At 36.6% G+C, this 19,699-nt stretch overlaps 1 protein-coding gene across 6 annotated transcripts in view; it reads right to left on the reverse strand.

The window, feature by feature from the left end:
• The window catches only part of LOC111147617 (protein tyrosine phosphatase, receptor type K), a 556,451-nt gene that overhangs the window by 247,211 nt on the left and 289,541 nt on the right, over positions 1–19,699 (reverse strand). For all 6 annotated transcript variants that reach the window (XM_022503780.1, XM_022503779.1, XM_022503782.1 and 3 more), the window contains exon 6: positions 15,993–16,167. In XM_022503780.1, coding sequence (XP_022359488.1) covers positions 15,993–16,167 — 175 coding nt within the window. The remainder of the gene's footprint in view (positions 1–15,992; positions 16,168–19,699) is intronic.

Raw genomic sequence — 19,699 nt, forward strand, 5'->3', positions numbered from 1 at the left:
TGCAAAGAAAGGAAAATAAAAATAAAAAATAAGCCAGAGAGTCTGAGATATTCATGTGATTTGATCAGAGATGGTTGCACCACAGAAAAGCCCACCTTGCTTACAGTGTCCAGGGGACTGTCTAAAGTTGTTAATATTCATGTGAAATTAACAGCAAGTCTGGATGCACTTTCTTTGATTACCAAACACTGTAAGACCAGAAAGAAGATAGGTTATTGAATTCTGAATGATTTTTCTGCCCACAATCAGGGAAGCTTTGGAATCCAAACAACCATATGATATTATTAAAGACATGTTAAATATTTCCAAAGTTTTTGTGGAAATACAGAAGCAATTCATAATTCTTGGTATAAAATCCAAGAGGAATGCTCAGGGAAGAGGGGAAGAAGAATGCAGGAGGAATTTTAGAATAGTTTCTTAGCTTTTCAAAACCACCCATGTGCCAGTTATCTAGATTTTAACAAAACCTTCCTAGGCTTGCTGGAATCCAAGTTGAGTGAGCAAGTAAATTTGCTTGGGTGTGCACGTTTAAGTTAGTACCCAGAATCTGGGTGTGCACGTTTAAGTTAGTACCTCAGATATGTGGGAACCATAGTTTTTTTTTTGTTTTGTATTGTTTTTTTTATTAATCATTTTTTTAATTTATTTTCAGCATAACAGTATTCATTGTTTTTTGTACCACACCCAGTGCTCCATGCAAGCATGTCCTCTCTAATACTCACCACCTGGTTCCCCCAAACTCCTACCCCCCACCTCTTCAAATCCTTCAGATTGTTTTTCAGAGTCCATAGTCTCTCATTGTTCAACTCCTTTTCCAATTTCCCCCAACTCCCTTCTCCTAACTCCCCATGTCCTCCATGCTATTTGTTATGCTCCCCAAATAATTGAAACCATATGATAATTGACTCTCTCTGCTTGACTTATTTCACTCAGCATAATCTCTTCCAATCCCGTCCATGTTGCTACAAAAGTTGGGTATTCATCCTTTCTGATGGAGGCATAATACTCCATAGTGTATATGGACCACATCTTCCTTATCCATTCATCCGTTGAAGGGCATCTTGGTTCTTTCATCACTAGCCATCAGGGAGATTCAAATTAAAACCACATTGAGATATCACCTTACACCAGTTAGAATGGCCAAAATTAGCAAGACAGGAAACAACATGTGTTGGAGGGGATGTGGAGAAAGGGGAACCCTCTTACACTGTTGGTGGGAATGCAAGTTGGTGCAGCCTCTTTGGAGAACAGTGTGGAGATTCCTCAAGAAATTAAAAATAGAACTTCCCTATGACCCTGCAATTGCACTACTGGGTATTTACCCCAAAGATACAGATGTAGTGAAAAGAAGGGCCATCTGTACCCCAATGTTTATAGCAGCAATGGTCATGGAACCATAGTTTTTTAAAGATCCTGTATTTGATTTAAAGAGGGTTATACATCTCCTGCTCCTCTATCGAGAACCACTGCTATAAAGTGGTAGTTTATATAAAACAATAAAAATAAATAAAATGGTAGGTTATAGCCGTAATGATACTTTTGTTGGGACAGGATGTGGTTAAAAACAGTAGCCACGCAACCTTAAGTAAATGCACAGTTTCTAAAATGACAATTGAACAATCACAGTGACATAGTCGTTAGAATAAGTGAAACTTAAGAAAACTCACAAATCTGTTTCTTATTGATATCTAAATCTTGCTTCAAATAGTTATTTTTCTAAATACCTCTATGTAAATTCAGTTAGTTTATATATTGTATAATGTTACCGTGGCGCAGTAAAAGAAAGAGCATGAGCTCTAGAGTCAGATCTGGGTTACAATCTGGGGACAGCCCCTAAGAGCCACATAGTCTGAGCAACTCTACCTAAGAGCCTCAGGTTCCCTGGAGGTAAACTGGGGATATTAAGAGTTGTCATGAAACTAGAGAAGTAATGTATGTAAACCTTCTGTAACAGCACCTCACACCCTGTAAATGTATTATGAGTGCTGTTTTAAAATTACAACTTACACTAAGCATTTATATTCTGTTTCACTTAATTTATATTTACTAGAAGTAATCAATGTTTTAATCATGTTCATTATGCCCCATTATAGCAATCAGTTACTAAAATAAGCTTATGAGTTGATGTTCTAGCTACCTTCATCATCAATATATATGGAAAGTACAGAAATTTTAAGCAAGAAATTTGAGAGGAAAACCAGGTCTCTAGGGCCATGCCTTGCTTACTGACATATTTCATTTAAAAGAACAGCCATACTGGGGCTCATGGGTGGCTCAGTTGGTTTAACCACCTGAGTCTTGGTTTTGGCTCAGGTCATGTGGGATGGCATCTGGCTCTAAGCATCAGCTTCTCTCTCCCTCTCACCCAACTCTCTCTCTCTCTCAAATAAATAAATAAAAATCTTTTTGAAAAACCCAAAAAACAAAAACAAAAGAAAATCCCTATTTCCAGATCACTTTGAAATTTCTGTTTTGCTATTAACTAAATCAGGAAGAGTTCCATTTTCATTGTAAATGGAAAGAAGAGGTGTAAACAGTTTGTTTACCCCTCACAGAAAGAAAGTAGAAGAGAGGAAGGAATTAGTATCGGGTAAAAGGAGACACTGTATAATGTTAAAACTTCAAGACTAGATTCCCACAGCTACATATAGACTTATAAGACCCTAAAGATCATACGTCTTCCCATTTTTTATTAGCAATGATATTATGATTAACCTATAATAAAGTTGTGAATAAATTAAGAGTGCTTTTATGTTTATAATAAAACAATTTTGTTATTTAAAGTGAACTGAAGAGAAGTGAGAGGGAAAGGGCAAAACTGATGATATTTAACACAAACTCTATTTTATTCTGGTATTTCAGATACATTCTCATGTAAGAACCAAAACAACAACAACACTCATACACACATATTTAGCAAGAGGGTACGCTTCCATAACCCAGCAGGAAGACATATGCTGCTAATAATAGAAGATATTCATAAAAACGACTTCAATTGTATTCATCCAAGGCAAGGGCAAGAACAAAATGTTTTTATTTTCAATACCCAAAGAAGATTATCAGTATCAATTGCTTAAAAGCATTTTAGATAAGCAAGATACTTTCAAAATATAGGCAAGCAAGGCAAGAAAAGAGAAAATTTACAGTACTGGCTATTTTTAAAAAATAATTGTTATAAACTTTTTATAATCATCTCAAGAGTAATTTCATTTAACACCTTAGGTTCAAGATGGTGGTAGGTCACTAAAATATTGCCACATTTTTATGAGATAAATTTAATTATAATTGTTGCAACTATTCCAGCCACAATATAGACATAGAATCCAATTATCCATTTCATTTTCATTTATACCTCATGGGCTAGATCATTTATCATGTTTCATGATAATGATCAGAAGACACATGGAAAGTGATTTCTGGAGGTAACAAATTACCTACCATATTAGCATAGCTTACAAGATCCTGTCAACAACTACTATGCATAAATATGAGGTAATTAAATTTACAATGTGCAGGACTCTGTGATATGCTACTTGTTTCCCTCGCAGCTGCCAAAAATCTGGGTTGCTAAATGCAGCAAACCCGTTTGGTTGCAAATCAGGAATCATTATGACCCAGGACGCCAACAGGTAGCCAGTATGCAGTGGCTCAAGATGCTGAGATGCATATTTCATCACCTGGTATTATTACTTGCCACTAAACTATCCATCATTACTGCAGAGTCAGGTTGGAACGAAAGTCCTGGACCTTCACATTGCTGCTCCTTGAACTCTGCCTCATCCATCTTTTGCATCATTCCTGATTCACAACTAAGTGCCTTCTCCTGGCTGCAAAACCAAGTATGAAGTTGTAATGCCTTTAGCCCACAGTGCTTCTCTAATAGTAATTGATTTCTCTTTATTATGGAGCCACTGTTCAGAAAGACTCATGCTTGCTTGCTGATGCCAAAAGATGTTTTTTACAAGACCTGAGTTACAGAATTCCAACACTTGTAGGGAAAGAGTATCATTTTGTTTCATTTTGTTTTGTAAGTTAGCCTTCAAAATTGCATTAGAATTTCAATTTTATTAATATGTATTAATATTTATCCATAAAACTCAGAAATACAAACTTAGATAAACACAGACACAGATGCCCGTGCAGACGAAGGTATAAACACTGAAAAGGATTGATAGCTAAAACATGTGTACAAATGCAATATTTCAATCTGAAATTCATTAATCAGTGTCCAATATGTTAGATAGTCAAAACCAGAACTTTAATGTACTTAGTATGTTAAAATCACAAAACACGTGTTTATCCTTCACACAACACAAATAAAAGAGAAGGATTTGAAGTTAGATACAATAATATTTGTGAAAACTGCCTTTTAAAATAAATCTCTCATTCACACCCATTTTTTTTTCCTTCTTCACCAATTGCTAAGAGAACCTTCAAGAATGATACCAGTTACATAGTGGTTGGCATGCCATAAACTATCCAAGACTAAAGGGTTTTAATTCTGCTCCATCTGAATGCTGTTATAAAAGTTTAATAAATCAAAATGATCAAAATGTTCCCAGTGGCAGATTGGGATTCAGTTTCCAATTCAAATTCTCTTTAATATATGGCTTCTCTGACATCTTCCATTTCTGCCATCTACATTGAATCCCAAACACCCTGCTTTTCATCATTACCATGCACCAACCAGTCTGGTCATGGTAATTACTTTTTAACATTCCTGCACAATACAAAGAAATGTCATACCTGGTGGGGGCTTTAAGACAGGAAAATTACAGCAGATGAGAACTCTTTATCTACCTTTAAGTAAATATTTGTAAACCACCTGCTGCAGTGAATGACATTCTTTCAGGATTGAGAAATTTTGCTGGCCAAAAGTCCTCTTAGAAAGAAAATCCCCACTCCCTTCAATGTTTTTAAAAACTGATGCAAGAAAAAGGTGTATTTAAAAGCGTCATTATCAGGGGTGATCAAATTCTGAAGAGCAGAGAAAGTGAAGTCTTTAGAGAACTTGCCTCATTTCTATGAAGTATAAAATTATAACATGCAACAGGAAAAAGAATTTCACTTAGCTTCAAATCTGATCAGAAATCTACATTGAACTAGCAGGGGAAAAAAATTACACATGTTTTACATGTGTTTTTATATGTGGACAATGTCAGGAATAAAGAAAAAAGACATCTTTAAACAGGGTTCTCTTTCTAAATTTTCCATTTAATTGAATATATCTGTTTGTATCTTAAGTTGAACAACATGAAAAAGTGTAAAAATATTGGCTAAAGGCTATGAGATGGGAGCTTACAAAATACACAAGTGTTTCTATGCCCTAAGTATTTATTGTTTAATTCATCTTATGTTGAAACCCTAATTCAACACCCTACAATTAGTTAAAACATTTCCACACATGCTAATGATTTTAAAACCATCTCTCTAGTAACACAAACAAAAGCTTACAACTGAAATTATGATCTGTGCTGTTAAATAAGTTTTTCTACAAATCTTCTGACTGCTGTCCATAAAATCATGTATTTCACCTAGTATCCCAGGCTGACCGCCCCTTCCACTGTCATCATTTCTCACCCTTGACTTGCTCTTTGTACCAAACACTCCCTCAAAGACACCTCACCATCTCAATGCTCTTACGGCGTTTAGACCCCTATACTGACTCCCTGCAATTTTACCATTCTCCAAATCGTCTCCCATCCTCGTTTTCTGAGACAGATAGGAAGACATAAGTAACCTATGTCAAAAAACCCCAAAAGTCCCCAAAGCAGATTATATAATGTATGTATATTTCTTAGTTTGGATTCAAATTCCTCCACAATTAGGCCTCAAAGTGCACCTTCAGGCTCATCTTAGACATTTCCCCTGGAAAACACTATGCTATAGTCAATACTTAACACTTCGCACAAAAACATGTGTTCTCCCATGCCTTCTGCTTGAAATTCCCTCTCTTTATCTTCAACTATCTAGATCCCACCCCCTCCATCAATGCTATGATGAACTGCCCAGCAAAGGTTGTTAATGAGGCTGTCCTCCTCTGCCCTATACATCTGGTCCAGGCCTTTCATAAGGCATTCTACAACCCATGTTCTTTTTGTCTCTTCAACGACCATTATTTGATTATATCTGCTGGGTGTTGGCCATGGTGCTGGCTACAGAGACACAATAATGAATGAGCAAAGGGAATAGTTCTTAACTTTGCCAATTGAGCGCCGGATGTTAGGAACACAGATATATTTTGAATACCGATGAGGAAACTCTACAAGCAGAAAAAGCAAAGGTCCTAAAGTAGAAGACAGCAAGCTATATTAACGTAAGTGAAAGTAAGCCAGTGCTGCTAAAGTTTGGTGAGCAAAGGAGACTCTCAGGAAGGACTGAAGAGGAAGGCAGAACCAGATGAAGGTGGGCCTTGGGGCCGGTGATAAGATATCTAGAATTTATGCTAAATGAACAAAAAGCCATCAGAACCTGGGGAGCACAGTCTTACTTTGTGCAGTCTGAGCTGTCTGACTGCCAAGGGAATACTGACTTGAAGGAGGGAAGTGCTGATGTGGACAGAGCCATGAGAAGACCTTTGAAGAAGAAGACGTCAGCAATGAAAATGACGGCAGTGACATTAGGGAAAGCACTGGGCACCCACAGGATATGTAATAAAATTCAGACAAACGAATGAAATAGTTAATACACATATTTCTGTATACTGTATCTCACCCAACAATGCAAAGATATTTGAGACTGCTGTCCTGTACAAATTTTCATTCTGCACATACTAATAGAAGGCATTACCTAAAGATATTTTGAGAACTTAGAGCCAAATAATTTTGGAGAAAAAATCTGTAATACAAAATTAACAATTCTCTCCTGTTCTGGAAAATAACTATCATTTGGCCTTCAGGTATTTTGGAAAAAACTGAGACAAAACTAGAATAAAATAAGAATATAAAAGCACGTGTATGTTTGAGGAAAAAAAAGAAGCGCAGTTGGGGGTGGAACAAGAAATACAAAGGCCCTAAGGCAAGAGTATCCTTGAAGAGTCAGCATGTCTGCGGCGCATTAAGGAAGGAGGTGAGTGACAGGAAATAAATTTTGAGTGATACACAGAGGATATGTCATTTAAGACTTTTTGTACCAGGAAAGGGCTGTGATTTCTTTTCTCCCTTAAAGTGAAGAGAAGCTGTTGGAGGAGTAACATGGTAACATGAGAGGAGCAATGGTTTCCTCCAGATATATTTGAGGATGAAAGGAAATGCCAATGGCAATTAGGAAAATGTAAATAAAGATGTGGGTAAAATTTCTTTCTAACAAGGGAACAGGTAACTATTCATTCGTTGTTCGTTTGTTTGTTTGTTTTAACACAATGACAGATTTCATGCTGAAACCACTAAATCTGATTCCAAACTGTGTAATACTGAAGAAAGACAACAAATTAATTTTCTTAGTTTAGGGCTCAGAAAGGAGAAAATGGAGAGCAAGAGAAAGTTAACTTTCAAATTATATCCTAAATTTAGAAGCAACCCTTTTCTTATACCTGGTAAGAGATAAGAATATCTGTAAGCCATGATTTCTCCAAGAACATCGGAGCTTAGATAAAGCTATAGAAGAAGAGGTTGTTGTCGATTTATGTGTTAAGAAAAACTGCCCGTATTTTGTCAAAATTATTTAGTCTCTGTCCAGTTCTCAGTCCTCAAACCTCACTTTTAACACCAAAATGATATACCTTTTCCTTTTTTATAAAAGCTACTATGAAGTAAACACAGTCCATGCCAAGAACTAACAAAATATAAATCTTTACCTGTTCTTATTTGTGTTGACTTTACAATTGTTTTTAATTCTTTCTAGAGTAAATGTTTCTTAGAAAAGGAAATAACGTGATTTATCTTAATCCAGATGGAAAGAAAGTGCTTTCTGCAATAATACAATAACACTTTGTTGAACAAGCTGGTTTTGACGGATTTACTGAACATCTGACGAGGTCTTCTTAACATTTTGTGAAAGCTTTGTGTTTGCTGTGTATTTCTTAGTTTGTATTCTTAGTAAGTCAGGCTCCTGATGACATTTTACAGTAAGCAGAATGTGTGTTAGCTAGCTTTTAAAGGATGTGAACATCTCAGTGGTAAACGGTTTATTCTAACTGTAAAAAGCTAAACACCAGAACTCACTGACCTGTCAGTTATACACTGGTAAGGGGAGCCCATTACTCTTGACTCTCTAGAAGATGGAAGTGCTGGGAGAATAGAACAAACTCCAGAACTAAAACTAATGAAGTAATGTCCCACATCCCTCCACAACACATTGCCATCTTTACTCATTGCACCACTAACAATACTATGAGTTAGTTCTCTACCTCACTGATTGATTTCAATCTGTCAGCTACAGAGCTTCCATTTAATTAACATTCTATAAGATTCTCAGCACATTATTTACCAAAACAGTGCTTAATAAAGGGCTTTAATGGAATAGCTCCTTAAGTATGGTATTTTCTATTTGTTAGAGAATCTTGTTTTTTTTTCTATAGAATTAGAAATGTGACTAAAATCAAAGATCTGTGCCAAAATATCCAATAACGCTACCTTTTTTAAAAATAAAATTAATTAAATTATAAATTGCTTGAGAGCTGGAATGAAGTCTGCTGTTTCTTTGTAATTTCCTGGTGCCTATTACTCAACCATTTTAAGTACTCAATAAAGGCTGCTTGCTGATTTTCCAATGAAGTTACAAAGTGACTTCACTGCTTCTTTTCTGGTTTGGAGTAAAGGAAAAGAGAAATAGTTAGCAGGGAGGAGAATATAAATTCCAAAGACACGGTTAGTTCATGAAGTTGATATAAGTCCTCTGGAAGAAACGGGCCCAAATTACATTTATCACAAACTCCAAGAGAATGGAATTGAGAGACTCAGAAGCAAAATACAGGCCTAGGAACAGTGCTCCAAAAGCAGATTCTCTGGAGCTCACAGGAAGAATCATTTGGCAAGCAAATTATCCTGCTTCCTCTTTGATCCTCAAATTCCTAAGAAGTAAGCTCCAACAAAAGCAAACTCCCCAAAGATTTACTGCAAAAAAACAGTGACCAGCACCTCAACTGCTAAACATTATGTAAAGCTCTAAACATGAATCACCTACGAAAACACACTCAAAACTCCTTTGGGAAAGAATTCAGATTGGGTTTTTATTTTTAAAGCAAACAAAATAAATAACATGAACATAACCACATGGGCAAAACAAGCGCTTCATGCTGCCATTCTCCTGAAGTAGCCTAAGAAAACTCAGAGGAGGAAATTAATAGAAAAAAGTACTTGAAATAACAGTGTAGGAAAGTGGATAGAACAGTCTCTGTAATAACATACTACCTAAAATGAAGACATCTAGTATCCTTTTGCTCATTTAGAATTTAAAAATGTACCAGACACCTTGTACATGGAATCACCTGAATTACAAGTAGCTACAATGAATGAGAGGAGACTCCAAATGTTTCTTTTATCATACTCCAGGGTAGCAAAGTGAAATTTTAAAATATGCAACACTTGGAGTCTCCTTCAAATTTGAGACATTTGATTACCCTCCCCCCAACCCCACCCTCAACAACTGCATGTCCTTTCCTAACGATATAAAGGACGGTTTGGGAACGTTAGTGTGTTGTCAATTTACATGTTCTTAGACTTTCATTATAGTTTAGATTTTATTAAATATAGATGCTTGCACTGAATTCTCCCGGATAACTCCAAATTTCCTGTCAAGGTGCCTAGTTTTCACAGTAGAAGCAAAGAAAAGAGATCTTCAAGTCACCTTTAAGAAAAAGAATCTTTATATGAATGCATAAGTCTGACAGCTGTGCTTTTAAAACTAGTTAAAAATCAATAGTGTGTGGCATTAAGCAGCATGCTGATGGACTCAAGCTAGAAATTCCACAGCCTTTAACCACCAGCGAGCAAAAGTATTAGTTTGTCATGTTTCCCACTTCCCAAATGTCCTTGCTTCTAATATGAAAACATTTAAAATGAAATATTCAGACTTGATTTTTAACATTATATTAAAAAAAAGACTAGAGTAGGAGATATTGGTCAAATCAAAATTATTTTTTTATTTTTTTAAAGATTTTATTTATTCATTTGACAGACAGAGATCACAAGTAGGCAGAGAGGCAGGCAGAGAGAGAGGAAGGGAAGCAGGATCCCCGCTGAGCAGAGAGCCCAACTCAGGGCTCTATCCCAGGACTCTAGGATCATGACTGAGCTGAAGGCAGAGGCTTTAACCCACTGAGCCACTGAGGCGCCCCTCAAAATTATTTTTTTAGTGATAGAAAAATCATGCCTAACTTAAAGTCACCCTTACTAGTTTGTAGGAGAAGACAGCCTGATTCAAACACTACAAAAAACAGCTGCTACCATCCTTTGCCGGATGCCAGAAATCTCCATCCCCTGTGTAGACCAGGTGGCCCGTGGCTCATCATCCATTCCCTTTGTCTTTCAGGGTTAGCCCCACCACTCTGACTTCAACCAAACAATATTATTTGTTAATTGTTAGAGAAGTATCGATCGTCTTTGCAAAAATATTGTGGCAGGTGCTGTAGCAAACAAAGATAAACTAGACAGGCTGGGATGGAACAAAAACCACAAACGATTTTGATAGGAACAGAACCTGACCAGTCCAAATGCAAATGCAGTGTTAGGTTGGACTTGTAGCCTTCTTCACCAGTATAGTGGGTAACTGGTACTGGGCAAGTGAGTCCAGTAACAGCTTGCCATTCACCAAATAAGCTGTGATCCCACTCCACACTTTTCCTGACTTAGGATAACACCTTTCTCCTGCACAATAAAATTCCAAACTGTATGTCCTTCAGAATTAACTTGTATATTCTTTTAAAATACTTCCTCAAGGGCTCCTAGGTGTCTCAGTGGGTTAAAGCCTCTGCCTTCGGCTCAGGTCGTGATCCCAGGGTCCTGGGATCAGGCCCTGCATCGGGCTCTCTGCTCCACAGGGAGACTGCTTCCTTTCCTCTCTCTCTGCCTGCCTCTCTGCCTACCTGTGATCTCTGTCTGTCAGATAAATAAATAAAATCTTTAAAAAAAAAAATACTTCCTCAGGTCCTATCTTACCTGAATAGAATTAATAACTCTCTATGAATAACATTGCTTGTGCTCTGGAATCCCACGTACAAATATTCTATACTGGATATTCCAGGTGTCTTTCCACATGCAACCATACTATCTTTGATACTTGTGAGAGTAACCTCTCTAACCCCAAGTGGATGAGACCAAAAAGCATGTAAGTATACTGCTATCCTATGACCATGAGGAGACCCTAGTTTAGGATGGAAGACAAAACTATGGACTACAGTGAGAAGAACTGGGAAGAACTTGGATCTTTCAAGACTAAATGAACCAACCTAAAGCCTATTTTGGTACTTTCCAGGTACAAAGGTCAGTAAATACCCTTATTTTTAAGCTAGTTTCATTGTTTTACAAAGGGAAGTATGAACAACAATCCAAACCCCTTATCATCTTAAACAACAAAATTTGTTTTTACAGGTCCACCCGCTAACAGAGAAAGATCGGGGACAGACATCTACCCTACGGACTCTACAGCTAGAGGTCACTAGTACTCACTGAGAATAGATAAAAATATTAATGGAATATATTTTATGTCCACAGCATTTTGATGATGGTTGATAGTTGGTGCTAAAATTTGAAAATCAAACCAACAACAGAGACAAAAGAACAAAAATTGTGTTTTTCCCATTAAATAACTTAAAACATGACTGGAGTTTCACTGATAAGAAACAGAAAAGCATAACTAACAAATAGAAATAGAAATTGAGCATCCATTGCATCAGACAGTGAATTTCACAGAAGTTCATTGTGGGTCAGTTGTTCAGGAATGTAAGTGGACCCTTGATTTAGAGGCGGGAAAGAACGGAGAAGATGGTAAAGGATGAGAATTTATAACACAACGTGGCTACAAAGTCAGGGCTTTCAGCTTTCAGCTTGTAAATGCCATTTCAACCTGTATTTCACATTTTTTACACTTCAATTTTGTAGAAACACTGAGTAGAAACATCTGCTCTTCATCTCATCTCTGTAAAAACTTTTTGTCAATAAAGATTGGCTTCCACAAGCTGAAGACATTATCATTACTCAAAATGATCTGGAAGCAATGCTAAAGTCATGACAAAGTAAATTCTGTTTCAGCATACTATTTTTTTCTTTTTCTTCTGACTGTGGGAACACAGAGATCAATACTCTTCAACACGAGAATTTTGCAGTGAAATTTTCATTTGTAACAAACAGTAGCAAAAGAGCCTTAAGCATGCCCTGTCACTTTCAGTTTAGGAGAAAATGCACTAATAAACTCTTACCCTTGGGTCATTTTTGACAACAGGCAATACTATGCCAGCTCTTATTAAAGACTATTCATATCACTGCCCCAAAAATTTCCTTTAAAATTACCATCTTTAGTATCGATGTAACAGGATGTCAGTTTTAAAACTGCCAATGAGAGACAGGACCTGTCACCATAGTTAATTCTCAGCACTGTTTTAACACCAGGACAGCTGACCCCAAAGGGTGGGTTTTTGGTTAACAATATTTATTTTGGTGGTTATCTAGACAAAAAAGAAAATATATTCCTTCATATTCATTTTCAAATAAAACAACAAGCAAAGTATCACCTGTAAGTATTCGATATATAACAACCTAAAATATGTTGAAAAGAAAATAAAACTGCCGAAATGATCAAAATATGTTTCTAAAATATTGGTGGACTCTGGATAGCAAAATTCAAAGCACCACTGTATTTTATAACCAACTAAGTACCATATAAAATCTGAATCAAAATGTAGGTTAAATGGCAGAACTTTAAAAAGGAAAAAAAAGTTAAACTTTTCTATGAAATCCGAAGATTCTCCATTTATAAGTCTTACTGAAATATTTATTCCACAAGTAACCCTACCAGAGCAGCCATAATACATTTGTCTCCAGGTAAAGAAAACCAAGCTTTGATAAAATGATAAAATCTACTTTTTCTTTTTTTTTTTTAAGATTTTACTGATTTATTTGACAGAGAGAGAGACAGAACAAACTGGGGGAGCAGCAGAGTGAGAGCTAGAAGCAGTGTCCCCGCTGAGCAGGGAGCTCCAGGTGGGACTCAACCTCAGGACTCCGGGATCATGACCCGAGCAGAAGGCAGACATTCAACAGACTGAGCCACCCAGGTGCTCCAATAAAATCTACTTTTTTGATTCAGGTCAACAAGAGAGATCTGGTAATGCCAAAACAAATCTCTTCAAAAATACACAAATATACAACAGCTATATGAGAAAGGGAAATGTATCTTTTAAAAGGGAGCGCCTGGACAGAAGCTTCAACCCTGCTTTCTATAAACTGTTGAATACACCACAAGACCACTTCCTCAAAAAAAGGATAGGTATGTACGTAAATATACAGACATATATATACACACAGACATAAGCACATGCAGACAGACAGACACACACATATAAACAAGTACACTATTCAAAAGCACCCCAACTGTTCCATGAAAGGCCACCAGATCTTCAGCAGCTGCACACCAAATGCCCAGAGGACCATACAGATCAGTGAACACACCCAACCTCCTCTCTCCAGAGAATACTGATCACTCTGAAGACCACCTAAGGACACCTTCAGGCTCTCCAAAGCAGACTCAGGTGAGAAAGAGGCTGCAACAGGCTTAAGAGAGATGAGTATAAGGCATCTACGAACATAAAAATCGTCTCTCTGCCTTCAACTTGCCTGGGCACTGAACACTTAAATACTATGCTATCTTCACATTATTCAATTAACTGGGACTGTGCTTTCATGAACTTAAGCAGATGACATGAGCTGACTCTGGAGAATAAGAGAGGTCTTATTTAATACAGAGTCATATCCAGTCCACAAAGATAAACTTTAAAAAAAAATGATCTATAGGATCTCTCAAGACAAAAAGCATTACAAATGGCTAGTGGCATTATTTAATCGTGATAATGTGAGATAAAGCTGTGTTGGAGAAGAAGCAGCCCAGCATCAGGACTCAAGAAATACAAGGTTAAACTCTGGTTCAGTCAATTATTAGATTTTTGTGGCTCTGGGCTATTATCAAATAGTCTGAATTTTAATTTTCTTCTCTCTAAAGCATTAAAGGTTAAAGTATTAAAATCAAGTAAATCTTAAAATGAAATAATGTATGTAAAAGACATTTGATGTCAAGCATTTCAAATAGATTAACTTGAATATGAATGTCTCTCATGTTCTCCTTCCAGCCTGTGGGCCTTGACACATGCCTTGTTCTCTGCTGGCACTTCTGGTAGCATTTATTTCTCTTATCCCTGTCCCCACATCCACACCCCTCACCGGGAACAAGGGTTCTCAACCTTCAGAGTCTATCTCAAAGAAAACTCACTCACAAGGTTCTTGCCTTGGTGTCTCAGATAAATCTCAGTTCAGGTTAGACATTCTTGTTAGAATCTCCTAAACTTGAGGAGACTTCGGTGGTTTATAATTATTTTCATTTGTGCCATTATTGATTGATGCTGGAGTCTTTTCAACAGCTGTATTTCCTCTAAATTTTCACATAGGAAATAGGTTCCTCATTTTTATTTATTTATTTATTTTTAAGATCTTAAGAGAGAAAGAGAGTGAGCAAGAGAGAGGATGCACAGGAGCCAGGGGAGGGGCAGAGCAGCAGACTTTCCACTGAGCAGGGGCCCTTATGTGGGACTTGATCCCAGGGATCTGGGATCATGATCTGAGCTGAAGGCAGAGGCTTAGCTGACTGAGTCACCCAGGTGCCCGATTCCTCATTTTTAAGGGTTTAGCTCAACTGCCCCCTCTCAAAAAGGTCTTCCAAACCACCCTAACAAAAAATATTAATCACAAAAAAATTTTTTTTTAATTAAAAATAATAAAAAAATATTAATCACCGTCACTTTGAGTGTTTATTTTTCTTCATGGCATATACCATAATATGATATATTTTCAATATTTTTCTATACAGTGTGCCTAATGCACCTCAGTGTTAAGCTCTACGAGGTCAGGGACATTATATTTTATTTATGATTTTATCTCCACAAACTAGAATGGTGCATATGTTTCATAATATCAGGGACAGAGTAAATTTTGAATGAATTTAATACACGCTGTATACTTGTACTTGTCAAGCTAAGCTAAAACCACTTAGCAAGTCTAACTTTCTAAGATCCTCTAGGAGGCCAGAATTGATGAATATCCACCACCACTGGGTTTTGATACCATTAAAATTTACAATTCTCAATGGGGACAGAAACTCTGACCTTGACCTCATGACCACAATGCTTTAAAGAACAAAGGTGGTATCTGTGGAGTTATTTTATTTTATTTATTTTTTATTTTTTTAGGGTTGCATTTATTTAGCTGTTAGAGAGAGAAAGCACAAGCAGGGGAGCAGCAGGCAGAGGTAGAGGAAGAAGCAGGCTCCCTGCTGAGCAAGGAGCCCAATGTGGTACTCGATCCCAAGACTCTGGGATCATGACCTGAGCCGAAGGCAGCTGCTTTACCTACAGAGCCACTCAGGCATCCCTGTGGAGCTATTTTAAACAGGAAAAGCAAATCTAAAATTAAAATGCAAAACTAGGTGGTTGCAGTATGGAATAAAGTGTTCTATATAGGTAGCCCTATTAGAGTTTTTTAAAATAGATTCCTTTCTATGGAAAACACTTGTTGAAACCTTGTTCGATAAATGTACGACGGTATTACTTTACCTTAAGACATTAGCAGAACTTGTTTTTTTTAAGTTTTATTTATTTATGTAATCTCTGTACCCAATGTGGGGCTTGAACTCATGACCCTGAGATCAAGGGTCACATATTAGCAGAACTTTTATATAATTTCTTGGTGACTTGAAATGAAGAGCAGCAGGTTTAAAATCAATCAAAATCTCTACAAGGTTGCTTTGTTTTAACCAAGCCAAGCAATTTCATGAAGTGAAAGTGACTTTACCTCTTACAATGAGTTGAGCAAAATTGGACACACCGGAGCCTCGTTCTGACTGAGTTACACAGCGATACAAATCCTGGTCAGTTTTTGTCACTTCCTGCAATCTAAAGGAAGCAGCAAATCTTCTGTGATTGATGTTCTTAGTCTGGGCTACTGGTATATCTTCTCCATTTCGTCTCTGCAAGCAGAAACCAATCTTTAAAAAACAGGTTCTTAACATTTCCATAATCTAAAGCACCTTAGCAACCAATATCTGTGATACATTATTCTTGTTTCTAAATTAGGAGGAAAATGTCTATGTAGTTCCACAAATCTCTTCCAGTGTCATTCAACCCAAAAAAAGCATGGAAATAAACACTGGTATCCTTTAGGGGTATAGCACTGACATTATAGATTACTACTATTTTCCATAAAATTGTTATTAGCTCACAGCATATGAATTAACAGAAGAGTTAATGGCCCCATGGCATATAATTCACTGCCCTCCTTCTCCCAAAGTATACTTATGGGAGCTTCCTTTAGCCCTTATTCTATACTGCATGTGCTATATAATAGGTTTGTCCCATGAGAAGAGCAAGAGCATGCCCAATGCATCTTTGTATTCTAAAAGTGTAGCATGTGACCAGCCACAGAATGACAATAAAATACTGATGAGTAATTTAGTCAAACCAAAATCTCTCTTCTTTGCAAACTTTATCTCTTTGGCATTAATGACAGCCAATTTATACCGTTTAAGAGAAGTAATCAAAAGAACCTAAATGTTAATAGCATATCTGTCAACTTTCAAAATGAAATACTGAAAAGCCTATTTACAACATCAGGGTACCTTGCACAATACCAGTAAGTGTAAGTTATAAAAGAAATGGTTGAAAAATTCAACTATAATAAAATTTATAACTTCTATATGTTGAAAGACAACATAAATAAAGTGAAAAAAACAAGCCACCAACTGTGATAAGATATTTGTCATGGAAATAATCCATCAAAAGATAAATAGCGGGCGCCTGGGTGGCTCAGTGTGTTAAGCCGCTGCCTTCAGCTCAGGTCATGATCCCAAGGTCCTGGGATCGAGTGCCGCATCGGGCTCTCTGCTCAGCAGGGAGCCTGCTTCCCTTCCTCTCTCTCTACCTGCCTCTCTGCCTACTTGTGATCTCTGTCTGTCAAATAAATAAATAAAATCTTAAAAAAAAAAAGATAAATAGCCAGGTTATGTAAAGATCTTCTACAGTTCAATAAGAAAAAAGACAAACAACCCTATCAAAAAGTGGACAGGCTATAAAAAGGAAAAATGTATATGTCTAATAACCATGAAAAGAGATCCTCAACCTTAATTTTTTTTTTAAGATTTTATTTATTTATTTGACAGAGAGAGATCACAAGTAGATGGAGAGGCAGGCAGAGAGAGAGAGAGAGAGAGAGGGAAGCAGGCTCCCCGCCAAGCAGAGAGCCCGATGCGGGACTCGATCCCAGGAAGCCGAAGGCAGAGGCTTAACCCACTGAGCCACCCAGGTGCCCCCTCAACCTTAATTTTAAAACGTCTATATGTCAAAGATAGCATAAAGGGCAAAGAAAAGTCATAACTATGAGAAAGAACTGGTCATGATCCTCGACCTCCTCTCTTGTTGGTGAAATGCCAAGTGTCTCTGGTATCCTTTCATACTACTTAAAAATCATCTCGTACTCTAGCTGTGGGAAACAAACCCCCTAAGATTACTAATGGAAGTATAAAATACTACAGTCACTTTAAAAGATAATTTGTTACTCTCTAGAAAATCTGAAGATGTACATAGCCTAGCATCCAGTAGTTCACGTCTACATTTCTACATCTGAGTCACTTTCGCATATGTACATCTCTGCATATGGAGATATTGTACAAGAATGTTGAACTCAGAATCGTTTAAATATAGGAACAGTTCAATACGGGAAGGATCCAAATTTTCCTGAATAGACTGAGATTTGGCCATCCAATAAAATACAATATAGAAGTTTAGGCAAGCTAAGGCCAGCAGCGTACTGGTAAAATGCTGAACAGCTCGTTCGTAACCAAAAATATAAAGTGTTGATTTGTATCATATCTCAGTTTCTATGTTGTAAACAGTCTCACTGTGGCCACTTTCAAATTACCAATGAATATCATTTGGCTCCTAAAAGTACTGAAAAATCAGCAATAGCCATCACAACCAGCTCCATTATCTCGTTTATGTGAAATACACATACACATGTTAAAATCTCAAATAAAATTCTTTAACAAAAATTAGTGCATGAAATAAAAATGCAAACTTCAACTTCTTTTAAATTTGGTGGGTACATTTGTGGTCATCTTACTGTTTTCTATAATTTTTTCATGGCTAAAACACTTTGTATTTTTTTAAAGAGTAAATAATAAAGGCATCATTCTATTACTTAAGTAATTTTTTAAATCCTAAAATCCACTGTATCTGTAATCATTTTTCTCTACATCCGAAATGATTTATCTGTGCATACTGTGTAGTATATACTCATGTATGGGTATGCATACACATACATATATACCTAAGGCCATAAAGTCCCAACTATGATTTTACCATATTCTATTCATTCAGCTTTTTAAATAACTCTTTCCTTACCCACCTATTCCATGAATTTTTGCACCAAGATCTCTGATCATTCTCCTGGATAATAATGAAGAGAAAATGCTTATATTATATAGAGGGGCCTGTTTAAGGAGTACACAAAGCTGATTACATTATATTATATTTATATTTGTGTTTATTAATATGCTAACATAAGTACAAAATATATATGCCTACATAGGATATACACTGTTTATATAATTAAAGAGCATAGGAGACATACATGCTATTTACCTCTTGAAATAACAATAACCATTCGTCATACCATTATGCCCTCATAATATTCAGCCTTATCTTCAATAATATTTAATAAATGCCTCCATGTACCTGATGGTATATAGGCTATCATCTCGGTGCTGCCACTGCTCTCTCAAAAAAACCTATGTGATAGTTATCTCCATTTAAAGATCATAAAATCCAGATTCAGAAAGATTAGAAATGTGATATGTAGCCTCTTAGTTGCAGGATTAAAACTCAAAACCAGATTTACTGACACAAAATCTAGCAGTATTTCCTCTAAACTAAACCAAAGCTGCTTTTTTCTTTTCTCCATTTATATTCTGGGTCCAGTCCAATGAATTGATTATTTGCTGTAAAGCCTTGGTCAAAGCATTGTACTAATGAGAAATATAACCTACTACACTAGACATTGCATTATTTACTCAGCTTCCAGTAACGCATTACAGTTAAAAGTAGTAAATGAGGACATGTACATTTCAGAAGTCAAAAATAATGATAACTTTTCTTTTATAATCCAAAATAATAGGTCTTCGCCTGACTACAAGTTATCAATTTAGCAGAATGCACAGCCCTATGAAGGAAGAAAGAAGTAGAGTTAAATTTCTCCTTTACGCAGTAGTGTTTGCATATAGTTTTCTGCTTTTACATTCTTCAGTTCCAGGCTCTTTATCTGTTTTGAGTTTTTTATACGATTTCACCACTGCAAATATCCCCAACTTTGAGAAATACTGAGAAATAAACCACAAAATTATATGATCAAAGGATTCTATCCCAACACTTGGCCTTTTTCTCTCCCCCAATTCTCATATGCTCTCCATGCTTTCTTATTTGCTGTGTCTCCCGTACAGGTTGCTGAGA

Source organism: Enhydra lutris, unplaced genomic scaffold, assembly GCF_002288905.1.
Source record: "Enhydra lutris kenyoni isolate GAN:26980312 unplaced genomic scaffold, ASM228890v2 scaffoldscaffold17, whole genome shotgun sequence".
Classification (NCBI taxonomy): Eukaryota; Metazoa; Chordata; class Mammalia; order Carnivora; family Mustelidae; genus Enhydra; species Enhydra lutris.